The sequence below is a fragment of the Zingiber officinale genome, chromosome 10A (genome assembly GCF_018446385.1).
Source record: "Zingiber officinale cultivar Zhangliang chromosome 10A, Zo_v1.1, whole genome shotgun sequence".
NCBI lineage: Eukaryota > Viridiplantae > Streptophyta > Magnoliopsida > Zingiberales > Zingiberaceae > Zingiber > Zingiber officinale.
In genome coordinates, this window is record NC_056004.1 from 3,161,450 (window position 1) to 3,177,826 (window position 16,377).

At 39.6% G+C, this 16,377-nt stretch overlaps 1 protein-coding gene across 1 annotated transcript; it reads left to right on the top strand.

Annotated features, from left to right (window-relative positions):
• The first annotated feature begins 9,322 nt into the window (after positions 1–9,322).
• LOC122027829 (WD repeat-containing protein 75-like) lies at positions 9,323–13,247 on the top strand. Its single transcript, XM_042586843.1, has 9 exons — positions 9,323–9,403; positions 9,512–9,652; positions 9,758–9,802; positions 10,675–10,841; positions 11,670–11,748; positions 11,823–11,908; positions 12,343–12,472; positions 12,564–12,696; positions 13,114–13,247. The coding sequence occupies exons 1-9, from the start codon at positions 9,362–9,364 to the stop codon at positions 13,245–13,247; spliced, it is 957 nt and encodes a 318-aa protein (XP_042442777.1). The 5' UTR covers positions 9,323–9,361.
• Positions 13,248–16,377: the final 3,130 nt, after the last annotated feature.

The window sequence follows — 16,377 nt, forward strand, 5'->3', positions numbered from 1 at the left end:
CCACTAATTGTGATAAAAAAAAAAATTAAATTTCCATCGTTAAACTATATTAGAGTGTCGCATGACCTTTTCAAGACAGTAATCCAAATCATAAACAAAATAATTTCATTGAGATTAGTTGTGAATAGAAAATGCGATCTTAAATTACAAAAGAGATATAACTACTTATCTTAAATTGATAAGTAGTTTAGTTAGTGGACATTCTTTAAAAATGCATATCTGCATCCTTGGGATAAAAATATGCAAAATCTGAAAATGATCATAGAAATATATAATACAATCATAGATGTGTATTTATAAAAAAAGCATTATTTTTTATTGAAATTAAAAGTTAAGATAAATGATAACATATCTTAAAATGATGGTGGTGATCCTGGGTCTCCTAAGATTCCAAATGATGTGTGTAATACATCTGTGAATTCGGAGAAAATGCGGCTACAAATGCTTATATATAACGAACTATCTTCTCAATACGAGTCTGTCACTACCATATCTCCCGTATCTCTGCATCCCTCTCGGCCATCGTCTCCTCCAATGATGATAGTCGAGGCCACAAGTCCTCATTTTCCTCCTATAATTCTCGTATCTCACTAGATGAGGAGGAGGAACTAGGACGACCCATGATCGCTAGAGCCTTCATCCGCTCATAAATAACTTTGGCCTGAGAGTCAAGCTCATAGAGGGATGTCTTCTTCCTTCCACCGACGACATCATAATAAATGTCATTAGCCGCATCGGTGGAAAGAGGCTATGATACCTCCCCCATCTACCCTAGGTTGAGACTTCTCAACAACTCTAGTGGACATTGCTTCTTGTATCAAAATAATGATTTTATTAATCTCCACATAAATTCTGTAAATATATTCATGAAATATAATATTCTTACGTTAATTGCCGAGGAACGTTCATCGACAAATAACTTATCTTTCTTCTTATGAGTTTTGTTAAATATCTCCCAACAAGTGGACGATCCATGTAATTTAGCAGTTTGTATACAACAAATGCAAATACATTAAATTAATAACAAAATATATGTAAGAAATATTTATATAACTTAATTTTAAACTTACCAAGTTAGAGACATACTCCACAATCGAACAAGATCCAATAGTATACTTTGTGGATTCGATGCTCAACCCAACAAACTTTGAATTATGATTACTTCGAGCAATCACTAAATTATCTTGCCAATGTTGGGCCGTCCAAATGGCTCTCCAAGATTGTCAAACTGCATCAGGGACCTCGGATGGCCTGATGCTTCTTTGCCTCCACTTGTACAATATATCCCTGTACAATTTAGAGTAGTAAATATTTGCAAGGAACCTTTCAAAAAAGTTTCTAAGGCAAATACAAAAATAAATTTTGAAATATGGTTTTGAAAATATATTTTTTTCAAATGATATATTTTCAAAATATTTTTCAAGATGATTTTTCAAAAAAAAAAAAGTTCTGAGTAATATGTTTCCAAAATATCTGAGTAATCTTTTTCAAAACTTTCTAAGTAACTATTTCAAACTTTTCAAAATAAGTTTGAAGAAAAAAATTTTCTCGGAAAGATTGTTAAAATTATTTATGAAAAGAAATTTCAAAAAAATTTAAAAAATAATGTTTTCAAAAAGTATTAAAAACATATTTGAATGCATAATTTAATAAAAGGTTTTCAACTGATAAGTTAAAACAGTTTTCAAAAATACTCTCTAAATATCTATTTTTAAAATAATTTTTAAAATTTAATCTCTTCAAATTTTCAAACATATAATTTTAAAACTTTGCAATAAAATTGGAAAACATGTTCAAAAGAGTTTAAGCAAATTAGTTTTGAAATTAATTACTTTCAAAATATTTTCAAAATAGTTGAACTCTTTTTCCCTCTTAAGTTAACATTCCCCCTTAATTTGTATTAGGGTTTGTACATGTTAAATTGTGCAATATATTTTCAAAGCCCTTGCTCTCCCTTAACCTAGCATCTTTTGGTTATCTTTGTTAGTTATAAGAAGTTCTACCTGAATGTTTTAAGGGATGTAGTGCCACTAATCCTTATGTCAAGCAAATATATTATTTACATAAGTATATTCTATATATCTATTATAATTGTTTATATAAGTTGGATAAGTTTAATTATTCAAATAATAACTTGAATTAATTAAGTTAATTAAGTTTAAATTAAGTTTAAATTAATAGAGTTAATTGATTAATGAGAGTATTAGTTTCAATTCATCTTTAACTTGGATTAGATTTATCTTAAGTTAAATTATTAATGATCCTGTCCGAGCTCTGAGTTGACGGACGTTGGGGACGTGACGCTCTCCGATGTCCTTTGGTGTTGAGTTGGACCTCCGGCGAACCTGCAAAGAAGCCGAGCCGGGAGGGGTTTCCCGGCGACGACCCTCCGACGCTCAAGTCAGGCAACGAAGAAGCAGAGTAACGTTACTATGGCTATATTGATGAGAATCGCATCCTTTCGTCGAAGTCTGGGGGTCCTTATATAGGACCCCGGGGAGGCGCTAGCACGCTTCTCGATGCATGCACGCTTCCCTAAATATACCTCAGTAGGGTTGTGTCAGAAAAGCATGTCTGACTCCATTCCGCAATCGTCCGAGCATATCTCTGACGTGACAGTGGAAACTTCCACCGTACGATACTTTGTCCGCTCCGGCCGCCGACCGTGCTGTTTGTCGGCGGCAGGTGTCTCGAGGATGATGTTACCAGTTGTCCCTTTTGTCCCTTTGCGCCACTTGCCTGTTCCCGTGCCGAGCGGACCAGCCGCTCGGCGCTCATGGCCTCCGGGCATGCTCTGGTACCTCGGACCGGGCGGGGGAGCCCCGCTCATGTGCTCGGATGGGATTGCGCCCTATTGTCTTGTGGCTCGGCCGAGCGGCCTGTCTGCTTGGCACAGAGACTCTTTTACCTTGAGCATCGGAAACCCGACCCCTGGTCGAGCTGTCTTTCATCCGGCCGTGGAGACCCATGGCTGGATGTTCGGCCGGCCGGATGTTTGGTCGACCCTCCAGTCTGCTCGGCATGACCTCTGCCCGCTCGACACGACCTTGGGGTTGACCCTCTTGACCACTGCCCTCCACGTGTCGTTGACCTCCCGCCAACGAGGGTCCCCCGTTCTTACCACCGGATCACATGTCTCCCCCTCAAGTCTAGTCGAAGGAGGCTCTAAGTCTGACTGACTGGACTATGAGTTTGGTCGAGCGACATCCACTCTGCCGCCCCTGAAAGTGTAACTCCGCTCGACTCTAGGGAGGCCCATTCGGCCGACCGACGAGTTGATGGCTATGCCTTCAGTAGTTTTGATTTCTATTCGTCGCTTGTCGCGCTACCACTTTAAGGACGGTCGGAGTCGTCGGGTCTCCTCGGAGTCCGTAAGTTGCCCACGCGCGAGTAATGATGTTCATTAAATGCTGCCCAATCACTGATCGCCACTTGGCAAGTCCGCCGTCATCGTACGGCGAGGGCGTCAACTTCGATGGGACAGACGTCGGTTCGAATCCGACGGTCCGATGCCAACGTTCCTTTTGATGACCTGGATCGAACGGTTGCTGTGGACTGAGCCCCAGGTTTATGAAGCGCCAACGCTGATCTTCCTTCTATCGTTCTTGCCTTCGTGCTTTTGGTGATTCCTCTCGTGCCCAGCTTCCCGACGTTCGCTGCTTCGGCGCCCCGACGAACTTTCGACCTCCCTCTTCTTCACGCTTCACCTCCCAGTAAGCCTTCTCCTATCTTTACCTTCTTCTGTGTTCTCCATTTCGGTGGCCTTTGCGCCCGTTCAATACAGTTCCGACCTCCTCCGTCAACCATTTCGTTCTTCCCTCTCTCCTTTCTTCCTCGGTACTGTCCCGGCGATGGCTAGCACCTCGCAACCTTCTGATCCTTCTCCTGGCCTATGGTATATGACCATGGTAACCCGGTTTGACGAGGGTGACGTAATACGCTTCCTTCGCGAATTCGAACTTCCTCCTGACCATAGATTAATTTTGGCCACCTCTTCCGATCGGACCCACAATCCGCCAACTGGCACTGTTTGTTTCTTTCGCGACCAATTTGTGGCCGGTCTACGCTTCCCTATACATCCTTTTATCCATGAGGTTTGTAATTATTTCTGCCGACAGCGCCAATTTGATCCTGTCCGAGCTTTGAGTCGACGGACGCTGGGGACGTGACTCTCTCCACTGTCCTTTGGTGTTGAGGTGGACCTTCGGCGAACCTGCAAAGAAGCCGAGCAGGGAGGAGTTTCCCGACGTTGACCCTCCGACACTCAAGTCAGGCAACGAAGAAGCAGAGTAACGTTACTGTGGCTACAGTGATGAGAATCGCATACCTCCGTCGAATTCTAAGGGTCCTTATATAGGACCTCGGGGAGGCGCAAGCATGCTTCTCGATGCGTGCACGCTTCCCCAAACATACCTCAGTAGGGTTGTGTCAGAAAAGCATGTCTGACGTCATTCCACAATCGTCCGAGCATATCCCTGATGTGACGGTGGAAACTTCCACCGTACGATACTCTGTCCGCTTCGTCCGCAGACCATGCTGTTTGTCGGCGGCAGGTGTCTCGAGGATGAAGTTACCAGCTGTCCTTTTTGTCTCCTAGCGCTCTTGTCTGCTCCCGGACCGAGCGGAGCAGCCGCTCGGCGCTTACGACCTCCGAGAATGCGCATGCCTCTGCCCAGGCGATGAAGCCCTGCTCATGTACTCGGATGGGATTGCGCCTGATTGTCATGTGGCTCGGCAGAGCGGCCTATCCGCTCGACTCAGAGACTCTTCTACCTTGAGCATCGGAAACTCGTCCCACGGGCAGGTTGTCTTTCGTCCGGCCGCCTGGGAGACCCGGGCCGAGTGCCCGGTCAGCCGGATGTCCGGGGATGGCCCGCCAGTCCGCTCGACCCGACCTTGGTGTTGACCCTCTTGACCATTGACCTCCACGTGTCGTTGACCCCCCCGCTACCGAGGGTTCCTCGTCCTTATTACCGGATCACATGCCTCCCTCTCAAGTCTAGTCGAAGGAGGCGCCGAGTCTGACTGACTGGACTATGAGTTTGGCCGAGCGTGTGCCTCCGCTTGGCCACTATGGGGTCGAATAGCGTCGGTCGGCTGAATGCCGAGGACTGTCCAATCGACTTGTGATGGTGTCCGCGGGATCTTCTTGGAATGCGTGTAAATCTCCGCCATTATGGTTGAGCATGCGGGTTCTGCCTCGTGATGGGGCTCATTAAATGCCCTCCTCTGACCGAGTGCCATGTGGCGCGGGTGACGTCATTGTACGGTCGCCGCCTTACTCTCGAAGTGACGTCCGTCAGTTTGAAATGAACGGCGCGATGTGGGCATCGATCCCTGTGACCTGCATCCGACGGCTTAGGACGGTCGGGCATAACCCTATAAAGCCCTCGTCCTTTGTTGGTTGCTACTCGGAAAGCCTAATGGTTCCACTGTACAAAAATTTTGTACAAAGGTTTGAACCTTTTCCTAGCTACCATGTGTTCTTTTAAATTAAACTTGGATCGCCTGCGGAACTTAACACGTTTGATCCAAAGTTTAATCTATTTGTTCTTTTAGGTTTAGACTTGGATCTCCTGCGAAACTTAACACGTTCGATCCAAATCACCTAGGTTATTAATTCCATTAAATATTAATTTCTAAAATTATCTTCCAAGACTGCATGGCGAGGAACATGACCTTCTTGGATATGGGAACAACCACCACCGCCTAGACAAAGCCTTTTAAGGAAAGCTAATATTTAATTTCCTTAAATAACTTTAGGTCAACCAAAAAGAACAATCAAATCACAAGGAAAAGAAAAACAAAGAACACAACATCGAAAACAAATTCGAAATACTAGAATCGCATGTCTCTTGTATTTGATATTTTTTACATGAAGATACAACTAGTATGATGCGGAAATTAAATACTAGTATACCTTTTCTTTTGCAAGCAAAAACCTCTAGATCTTATACCGTATTCCTCTTGTAACCTCGGACGTTGTATGGGCAACGATCTTCCGAGATGAGAAATCACCAAAGCACCTTCTTCTCCTCCTTGCAAGGTTCGGCCACAATCAAGAGCACCTCCAAGGAAGAAGCGAAAACACCAACCAAACTCCAAGGGATGAAAGCTTTCTCTCCTTCTTCTCCAAGCTAGAAACCGGCCACCACTTATTCTCCAAGAGCAAGGGGAATTTCGGTCACAAAGATGGAGAGAAGAGAAAGGATGAGGTCGGCCACACCAAGGAAGAAAAGAGGGAGAAGAATAAAAGTTGTGTATCATGAAGGCACCCCAACCCCTTTTTTATATTCCTTAGCTTTGGTAAATAAGGAAATTTAATTACAATAAAATTTTCTTAACTTTCCTTGACATGAATTAATTAAGAAAAATTAAACAAAATTTCCTATTCCTTCATGTCATGGCCGGCCACATCAATAAGAGCAAACAAGGCAATTTCAATCAACAATTTAAAATTCCTTATTTGTCTTCGAAAATTTTAAAAAATAAAATTTTCCTTTAAAATCCCTTCATGGTTGATAAAAAGAAATTTTTATAATTTTAATTTTTCAACATGTGAATAATTTACAAAGAAAAAAAATAAATATCTTTCCAATCTACAAATAAAGAAAGAGATTAGATCTCTTTCTTTAATCTTTTGTAGATCCTTTTAAAAGAGATATTTTAATTTTTAATCTCTCCAATAAATTATATCTTTCACATAAGAAAATTTTAAAATTAAAATTCTTTTAAATTTAATGGGGGCTGGCCACCTAAGCTTGGGTTCAAGCTAGGGCCAGCCACCCATGAACCAAGGCTTAGCCGGCCCTAGCTTGATCCGCAAGCAAGCTTAGTCGGCCCCTACATCATGGGTATGAAGGTGGGTATAGTACTCTATAAATAAGAGGCTACGATAGGGACCGAGAGGAGGAATTGGTTTTGGTCTCCCGATAAAATTAAGCATCCCGTGTTCGCCCCGAACATACAACTTAATTTTATCAATAATAATTCATTCCACTAGAGAACTATTATTGAACTACCGCACAATCTCAAATTACATTTTTGGGCTCCTTCTTATTATGAGTGTGTTAGTCTCCCTGTGTTTAAGATATCGAATGCCCACTAATTAAGTGAGTTACTGACAACTCATTTAATTAATATCTTAATCCAAGAATAGTACCACTCAACCTTATCGTCATGTCGGACTAAGTCCACCTGCAGGGTTTAACATGATAATCTTTATGAGCTCATCTTGGGGACATTATTAACCTAGATTACTAGGACACAGTTTCATTCTATAATTAACAACACACACTATAAGTGATATCATTTCTCAACTTATCGGGCTTATTGATTTATCGAACTAAATCTCACCCATTGATAAATTAAAGAAATAAATATAAAATATATGTGGTTGTTATTATATTAGGATTAAGAGCACATAGTTCCATAATAACTGAGGTTTTTCACTACAAGAATTTTTGCATTCAACAACACCCAATAGACAACGCTTTTTAATAAAAACGTTGTCGTTCTTTGTTTTACAACGCTTTTAGTGAAAAGCGTTGTCTATGGTATTTACTTTTTACTAAAGACAACGATTTTTAATGAAGTGTTGTCTTTAGTGTTGTTGTTTATGGTCAAAGACAACATTTTTTTAAAAAACGTTTTTTAAAGTGTTGTGTATGTTTCCCCTAAACTCACTTAAAATAAATTCGCAGCCCTCGCTTTGCTAAACTCTAAACCCTCAACGCGCGCGCGCCTTCTCCTCACCACTCCTCTCCACGAGTTCTCCTCTCCACGAGTGCCTTCTCCTCTCCTTCTCCTCTCCACGAGCGCCTTCTCCTCTCCACTCCTCTCCACGAGCGCCTTCTCCTCTCCACGAGCGCCTTCTCCTCTCCTTGCCGCGTGATCTCCTCTGAACCCTAATCTCGACCCAAACTCCTCACGCAAAACTCCTCACGCCGGCCCAACTCCTCCAAGTCGAGATCCCTAATCTCGCATTTCCCCATCTCCTCAATCAAAGTCAGCTTATCCTTTCTCAAATCTCTCGAGCCCTCGACGCAGATCCAGCGGAGTGTAGACGCCGAGCGGAACAATCGCCAGGATGGTCTGTATTGCGTGCCTGTTGCCTTTGTTCTTGATCCCCGTCGTTAACGCCTTGCCTCTGCTCTTCGATCTCATCGTCGGTAAGATCTACAGGCTTTTCGGCTGGGAATACAGAAAGCCTGCAAGGGTGCCAGCTGCTTGTCCATACAAGCCTGCTTCAAAAAATGTTGATGGTTTAAATGCAGGTACAGAGTCTCTTGTGGAACCTCATAAAAATTCTGCTACACAATCTGATAAAAAAGAAGAATAGAATCAGAGTCAGCAGCTGTTTCCATGCCAAATGAACAGTTTGAAGTTTGTATAAGCATGTTAAAAAATCCTACTTAATGATCTTATGGCAGTGTGTTACATGTGGTCTAATTATATAAACGAGTGCAGTTTCTGGCTTCTTCCTGTGGTGTTATGGCACATGGATGAGATGAAATGTGCATTCGATGCTATTATTATTTCTTGAAATGTCGTCTGCTCAAAAAAAAATCAAAGTCAGCTTACCCTTCCTAATCTTCTCACGGCTCCTCAACTCCTCTGAACCCTTCGATCTTAGTTCCTTCCTCGCAGAGCAGATTCGAGAGTAGGAGGAACGGAAGAAAGAAAGGTAAAATTTCTTCCATCCCTCTAGAATAAGATTTTGTTTATTTTTGATTATTTTCCGAACTAGCCATTTTGCCGGATTCATACTGCATCAATTTTCCCCCTCCCCTGATTGTATTTTCTCATGATTTAGTCATTCCTCGATGGCACGGATCGATGAGTACATAATCTGATGAAGACTGATTAAAAATATGGTTTGCATAGATGAGTACATAATCTGATGAAGTTTGTGCTAGGCACTATATATTTAGAGTTGTTGAAGTCAAAGTGAGGCTCAATCTGACTAAAATACCAAAACACTTTAATTAGGATTCCTGGTTCTCAATCACGTGGGAATCAAAGAGGAAGTCCTACTCAAAAGAGGATGTCCAACTTAACTAAGGAGACTTCTTATATATCATTACATTATTTTTTTCATTGAAAATGAGGTTTTTTTCCATTTTTTATTATATGTTTAATAAGGAGGTCCTGTTTAGTAAATCTACAGGCATTTTGCATATTATTGGCAACTGATGATCCTATACAGAATTGATAAACCTCTATAGTTCTACTTGTCACACTACTTTTTATTGCTTTGTACTGCTTTTGATGTTTTGATTTAATTGAAATTTGGAAGCCAATGTTAATTCATATTTTTTTCCAGGTATCTTGTTCAGATAATCACATTCATCTGCTAAAAATGCCTACAATGGATATCTCAAAATCCATATCGGGAATCAAGGTTTGTCATACCATATGGTTTAGACATCAATGCTTTGTTGGCTTAGTTTTACTGAAAACCTTTCCTGGATAAACTTTCGTATGTTGATATATTCTAGTATATCTTCAGCCTCCTTTTTCGTTTCCTCTCAAACATGAAGGATCCTGCACACAAGTTGCATTTGAGCAGACAACTGGATTAGTTGCTGTTTCCACTGAAGATTATTGTGTACAATTCTATAGCTTGTTTGACAACCATGAGGTTTCAGAGGTGATGGCTCTATTTTTGCATTCTGATATTATCATCTAGAGCTTGACATCTCTTTTTTCCTTTTAAGAAAAAGCAAGTTCTCATGATATTTATTTTATTGCTTAGGTCCAAGTGTGCAAAAGAAATTTTCAGCCTGCAGATGACGTTATGGTACGCCATTAACTAATCAAGATATATTTGCGGTGCTGTATCTGTTATGACTATTACCTTAACTTTTGTTCTGTTGTATCCGTAGCTCTTTGAGTCAATCGTCCATGCATTAGTAGGCTGTTAGTTTAGAAGCAATTCTAATTTGTAGTTTGACATTTGGAAAGAATGCATTATTTGTACCAACTGCCAAATTTCTGTAAACAGCTTGATTGGAGTTGCATTTTTATGGATTCTTTGGGTCATTTTTTGCTAAGACATTATTGCTTCCAGGAATTAGCTCTGTAAATATCACTGTTACTGTTGGGTTCCATTAACTAGAAACAAGTATATTTGATACAACTCAGTTATGGGGTACAAAAATATCCATTTTGATTCTGATTAGCCAGCCACATAGAAGGCAGGGATATAAGCTAGAAAGTACCACAATTGGTTCCTATTTGCTGGAAACTGGAAATGCACGTGTCATAACTCCCACAGGCTCTCTTTGTGGCAGTTGTGGGGTATTCAATTACATGTTTCTATTGCTGGAGTAATCAGTCATGGATTGTCTGGGACAAGATAGAGATTTAATTTAGTTTAAAGCTCAATAATTTCTGAGATTCATGCTAAACTACCATGCTAGGATTGGTGTGTAGTTTGTGTTTCAATAGAGCGAGATCACAAATTTGCACCTATTTAAATAATGTCTTGGGGATGCATTTTGAGAGAGTCAATCTTAAAATCTGCTTGGTTGCTGTCATAATTTGTTTTAAGCATGTAATTACTTTTGCATTACAACATAGATAGCTATCATAATTCTTGTAGATGATGAATTAGATCTTTGAATTTTTGGCTAACTCTTCGTGGATGTACTTGTACTTCGATGGTTGCAGCTATATGTGGCTCTTGTAGCCATTTCTCTTGATGGCTCCTTAATGGCTACCATTGATGTGACAATTCCTGAAGAAAAATTAGGGGGTTTGGTTTGTCTAAAATACTGGACTCGTGGTTCCCTAGTGGCAGAGTACTTATTATCCACTGTCATATATGAGCCTCACAGGTAAGAAGACTACAAACAGAGCTTCATCTATTGTTCTTTATTTTTTTGTTTATTTATTCTATAAATCTTTCATAACTTTGCGAATAGGGACCATCAATCTTTTAATTTTCTATGATGTCAATTGGAGAAGTATTTAATTTGGCACACCAATGTGGTCTTTCATATCAGTGAGACAAACATATTTCCTTTTCAATTTTCTAGATACTTTAGTTTTATGTAACAGAAGTTTCATTGGTTTTTAATTTCTATATAGTTTTGGTGCTTATGATTTGGTTATTATATCCGCACATTCACGCATTTCTTTTGCAATATGAAAAGCATCCTTGAATGATCAGATCATATCTTATTCCAGCATATTGAACCTTTTGATTGTTGGAAAAGAGTGATAAGTTTGATTGTTACCATTACTCATTTTAGAGAAATTCTTCAAGTTGACAATCTTGAATTAGTTAAATGTTGATCAATTTTATATTGAAACTTCATTTCTGGTCTATATGGTTATGGGCTGACGTTGCTTATCCTTGAGTGATCCATATGGTTGTGGGCTGGCTTAGCTCTTCTTTGAGTGATTGGTTGCCAAGTTGTTCTCTGCTGCTTAATAATTCTTGGTTCTTTGTTACTGCTGCCGTTATCATTACTACCATCCCATGTTTGTCCCAACTGTTTGGAATCAGTTACATGAATCTTATCCTTCGGAGCTCCAGGACAAATTATAAGATTTTCACTACTTGACTAATGTTTTCTTTGCACTTCTTTAACCCTTTACACCTTCCACTCTAACAGATAAAATAAACCACCTTTTTATATTTTCTTTACTTTCTGATGTAGTGATGCTCAAGTTTCATCTCTTGCATTTCGCCCTGGACACAACATGGCTGTCACATCATCTTATGGTGGTGATTTTAAGGTAGTGTCTATTAGGCTCTTTTCTTTCTGTTGCCCCATTGTATATAATGATTAAATGAGTAATCTATTTTTCAGGTTTGGGTTCATGGTTCTCATGCCGACAGAAATAATGAATCAATCCAGAGAACTGGTTGGAGATGCCAATCTGTTGGTTCATACAAGTATTAAATTTTGCTGCCAATGAAATGTTTTTTCCTTTATTATATTAATATCATTGCTCATTTGATGCCTTTTAGTTTTTATGATTTATTTTAACATAAAAAATTATTTGTATCGAATGAAATTGAAATAATTTGTGGAAGCAGACAGCTTTCAAATCAAGCAGAGATATTTAAAGTAATACTTGTATTTGATGCTACTCAGAGCTGAACCAGTTGATTGGGCGTATGGAACTTGCAATTTTGTATATACATTAATTATGAAAAAAAGATACTGTTTCTTAATTTAAAGGATGCCTTGTTTTTTAATTGAATTATTGGTGAAATCTTTAAACTATTTTTTGAAATTATTTGCTTGCATATATTTCTTTTCCCATCATATAGTGTTGTTGCGCAGTGGAACTCCCATGAAATTAATTTCTTTGAATTGATGACAGGGGAAAATCATTAACAGCTGCTGCTTTTTCTGCCGATGGATCAGTCCTTGCTATTGCAGCTGAGACTATAATTACATTATGGGATCCAGATTCCAATATTCTTGTGGCTATGATTGGAGATACACTTTCGGTAATCATCATTTTGCCTATATTGTTATCTGGCAAATCGAAATAGCAGTGAATGTCCTTACATCTGTTTTTTTTTCCTTTTTCTTGTACAGCCAATTACAAAGCCTTCATTTGTTGGGGAATCAGAATATCTGGTGTCCTATACACACGGTTTAAAGCCACAACTTTCAGTTTGGAGTACTTCAAATTTGGCATTGTACTGGTCTCACGGGATTGTTACAGAAGGTGTGCATTTTTTGGCTCTTAAATGATCGTAGTATAAATCCAAGACTAAAAGAACCAGAAAATTAAAATGAAATAAAAAGAACCAGTCCATTTTTGGCACTTTAGATGTTCATGTCAACAGTTCTATACAACAACAATCTTGAGTCCTAAAGCTTCTATTTTGCAAGTGTCTCTAGCATACATGCACTAATATTAATAAATTGCAAATGTCCAAAATAGGCAGCAAGAACCAGTCCATTGTTGGACCAGTATAAACTTACCGTGGCTTTGCGAATGGTGTATGATTACAAACAAAGCTCACATTTTGTGAAATATTTATAGAATTTTTTATATTTCTTTAACTTTATACTATTTTCTCTTTGAGTAGTTAGAAGATTGTAATCTTTTGTCTTGTTGATGGTTCCCATTTTTTTACAGCCGTAAGCTGTTCCCATGATGAATCTCAATTCGCCGTCTTAGCTCTTCTCAGTTCAGCAGGTGATGCTGATGCAAAAGGAAATGGGGTAATATTTTTCTTCGATGTGGAAGATCCTGTTCCTGTGGCAACCTAAGAGGAATAAGTCATTTCCTCGATGGCACGGATGAATACCTAAAATCCATCCTCTACTCCACCATTCTTTGCCACTCCTCAAGCCGAAACAACTGCAAAGGTAGAGTCAACATCAAGTATTACATTGTGCCTGGCTACAAGAAGACCGGGGCCGCAAAATCCAATAAAGACAGGTCAAACATCAAGTAGCATTTTGTAACTTATTCCTCTTAGGTTATATGCTTGGTTAATATATATGCTTAGAACTTGTAAAGACAGGTCAAACATTAATATGCTTGGTTAATATATCCATCTACAAGACTCCCGCTTTTTCCTCTAAATATGATTTTCATTTAGCACGGAACTAATGCCAATTTTTTATTTTGATGCGGTGTTTAAAGAGCTTGAGTAGAAGTTGGCCCTAAAGAAAACTTGTCAGTTCTATATAAACACACTTACGGTATGAATTACATGTATATATAACATTGACATATTATTTAGTACGAGATTTACATGTATGAAAGTTTTCATACAAAATTTCTTGATTGCCTACAACCCGGTGTGCTGATGACAAGTTGAAGAAGATGGCTCTAAGAGTGATAGCTGAAAGCCTTTCGAAGAAGAGATTGCTGGACTTAAAGAAGCAATTCCATGCGATGGACACCAACAACAACGGTTAGTCAATGATGAGGTTTTGTAAAACTTGTGTGTTTGAAAAATTATTGTCATGAAGTTAAGGATAACTGTATGATACAAATTTAATTTGTGGATCAATATGTATACATTTTGTTTGTATAATATAAAGTTTTATTTATTTGTTAAATAGTCTTATTATAAAAATGATTGTGGTTGTGGATATTCAATTATATGTAAATTTTGAGTATTTTTATAATTTTTGCTATTTAAAGAAAACACTATTTTTTATAAATTTAAAAAGACAACGTTTTTAAGTAATAAAAGACAACGCTTAAAAAACAATGTCTTTGAGACCAACCACAACGCTTTTAAAGCGTTGTCTTTGATATGTGCATTTTTACAACAGCATCTTTAACAACGCTTTTTAAGAACGAATAGACAACGCTTAAAAAGCGTTGTCTTTGTGACCAACCACAACGCTTTTAAAGTGTTGTCTTTGATATGTGCATTTTTACAACAGCATCTATAACAACGCTTTTTAAGAACGAAAAGACAACGCTTAAAAAGCGTTGTCTTTGTGACCAACCACAACGCTTTTAAAGCGTTGTCTTTGATATGACTTTCTACAACACCATCTACAACATCACTTTTTAAGTACATACGACAACGCTAAAAAAGCGTTGTTGTTTAGCTTTTTTCTTGTAGTGTTTGTTTCTTTATAAAGTCAGTATAAAAGAAACGACCTCTAATGGTTCTACTCAATACACTCTAAATGTACTAGTGCAACTATATAGTTAAGATAAATTAATTCCTAATTACACTACAACCTTCCAATGGTTTGTTCCTTTCCATTTTGGTCGTGAGCTACTGTTTATAATTTATAAGGTACTGATTGTTGGGACCTTGACGTCCGCTAGAGGGGGGTGAATAGCGTCTCACCCAAAACTTTACTTCCTATAATGTTAGTGCACAGCGGAATACAAAAGCAAACTAACAAATACGAAAGTTAACCTAAAACAAGAAGGAAGAAGACAACAAACCAAACACAAACCCTAACACAAGGCGTGTACGTGGTTCGGAGATAACTTGCTCCTACTCCACGGCGTGTCCGTAAGGTGGACGATCCCTCAATCCGTCGGTGGATTAGTCCCCGGCAAACTCTGGCTGGCTCAACCTCCTTGTGGGTGGAGAAACCTCACCACAACTCCAACCAAGACCTCTTGGCACACAAAGATCTCTTAAGCACTTTGGTGACTACTAATTAGGCTTTAACCAAGTCTAATTTCGTCACCTTGGCCGGCCATCCCAAGCTCCTTCTTATAGAGCTTGGAGCAAATCAGAAAGCTGATTTGCCCGTTACCAATCGACTGGTCAATGCACCAGTCGACTGGTGCCAACGGCTATCTCAACGGCTCTCTGCTACAGTGCATCAGTCGACTGCTACAATCATCAGTCGACTGCTACAGTACTGCTATAGTAACGCTACAGTACTGCTACAGTAACGCTACAGTAAACCCTAATTTTAGGATTTTGCCTCGAGTACATTCACTCAGCACTCGTTCTCTCCCGACCAACCTAGACCTAGCCTTCTAGCTTCTTCCATCAGCCTCGCGTCCCTCGGATGTCTCCCCATCCTTCACGTCTTGCCTTCTGGAGCTTCCTTCGGCCTTGTCCATATTGTCGGGTCTTCCTTTGCCAAGAGGCTCCTCACCTCCGGGGCTTCATCCATTGCCAAGTCACGCTTGGACTTACGTTGCCAAGACTACATGCTTGGACTTACACCGCCAAGACTCATTCTTGGACTTTCCTCCTTTGCCAAGATCACACTTGGACTTTTCTTGTTGTACTTGTATCCTGCACACTCACAATGCATATCAAATACAACAATAAACCTAACTTAAACCTTTGCCCAAACATCAAAACCTAGGGCACCTAGATTGCTCCAACAATCTCCCCCTTTTTGATGTTTGGCAACCTGTTTAAGTTAGGGAAACATAAATGCAATATATATGCAAATAAATATGCAAATCAACTCATGCATAAATAATGGAACCTAAATCCCTAGGCTCCCCCTTCACCTAAGCTCCCCCTTGAGCTAGGATTTCTCGCAAAGGTAAACTTCTCCCCCTTTGCCTAAACAATCGCTCCCCCTTTACCTAAGCTCCCCCTTGAGTTAGGATTTCTTGCAAAGGTGTATAGGTTTCCCACTTAAACCTAGACTTCTCCCCCTTTGCCATACATCAAAAAGAGCTCCAACAATATCCCAATTGTTGAAAACATGTCATCCAAATTGACCCTAAACTCATGTATTTATCCCCCATTGATCTCATACATTTAAACGAGTTGACACGGTCAAGAACAATGTCGAAAAACACTTTTAGGCTGGTATCAGTCGACTGAACTAAGTACCAGTCGACTGCCCCCTTCGACAGAACCTCACAGAAACATTCTGTGGTCGAAATCTACTGTTACCGACAAAATGAGCTTACAGAAACATTCTGTGCTCAAAAACACTG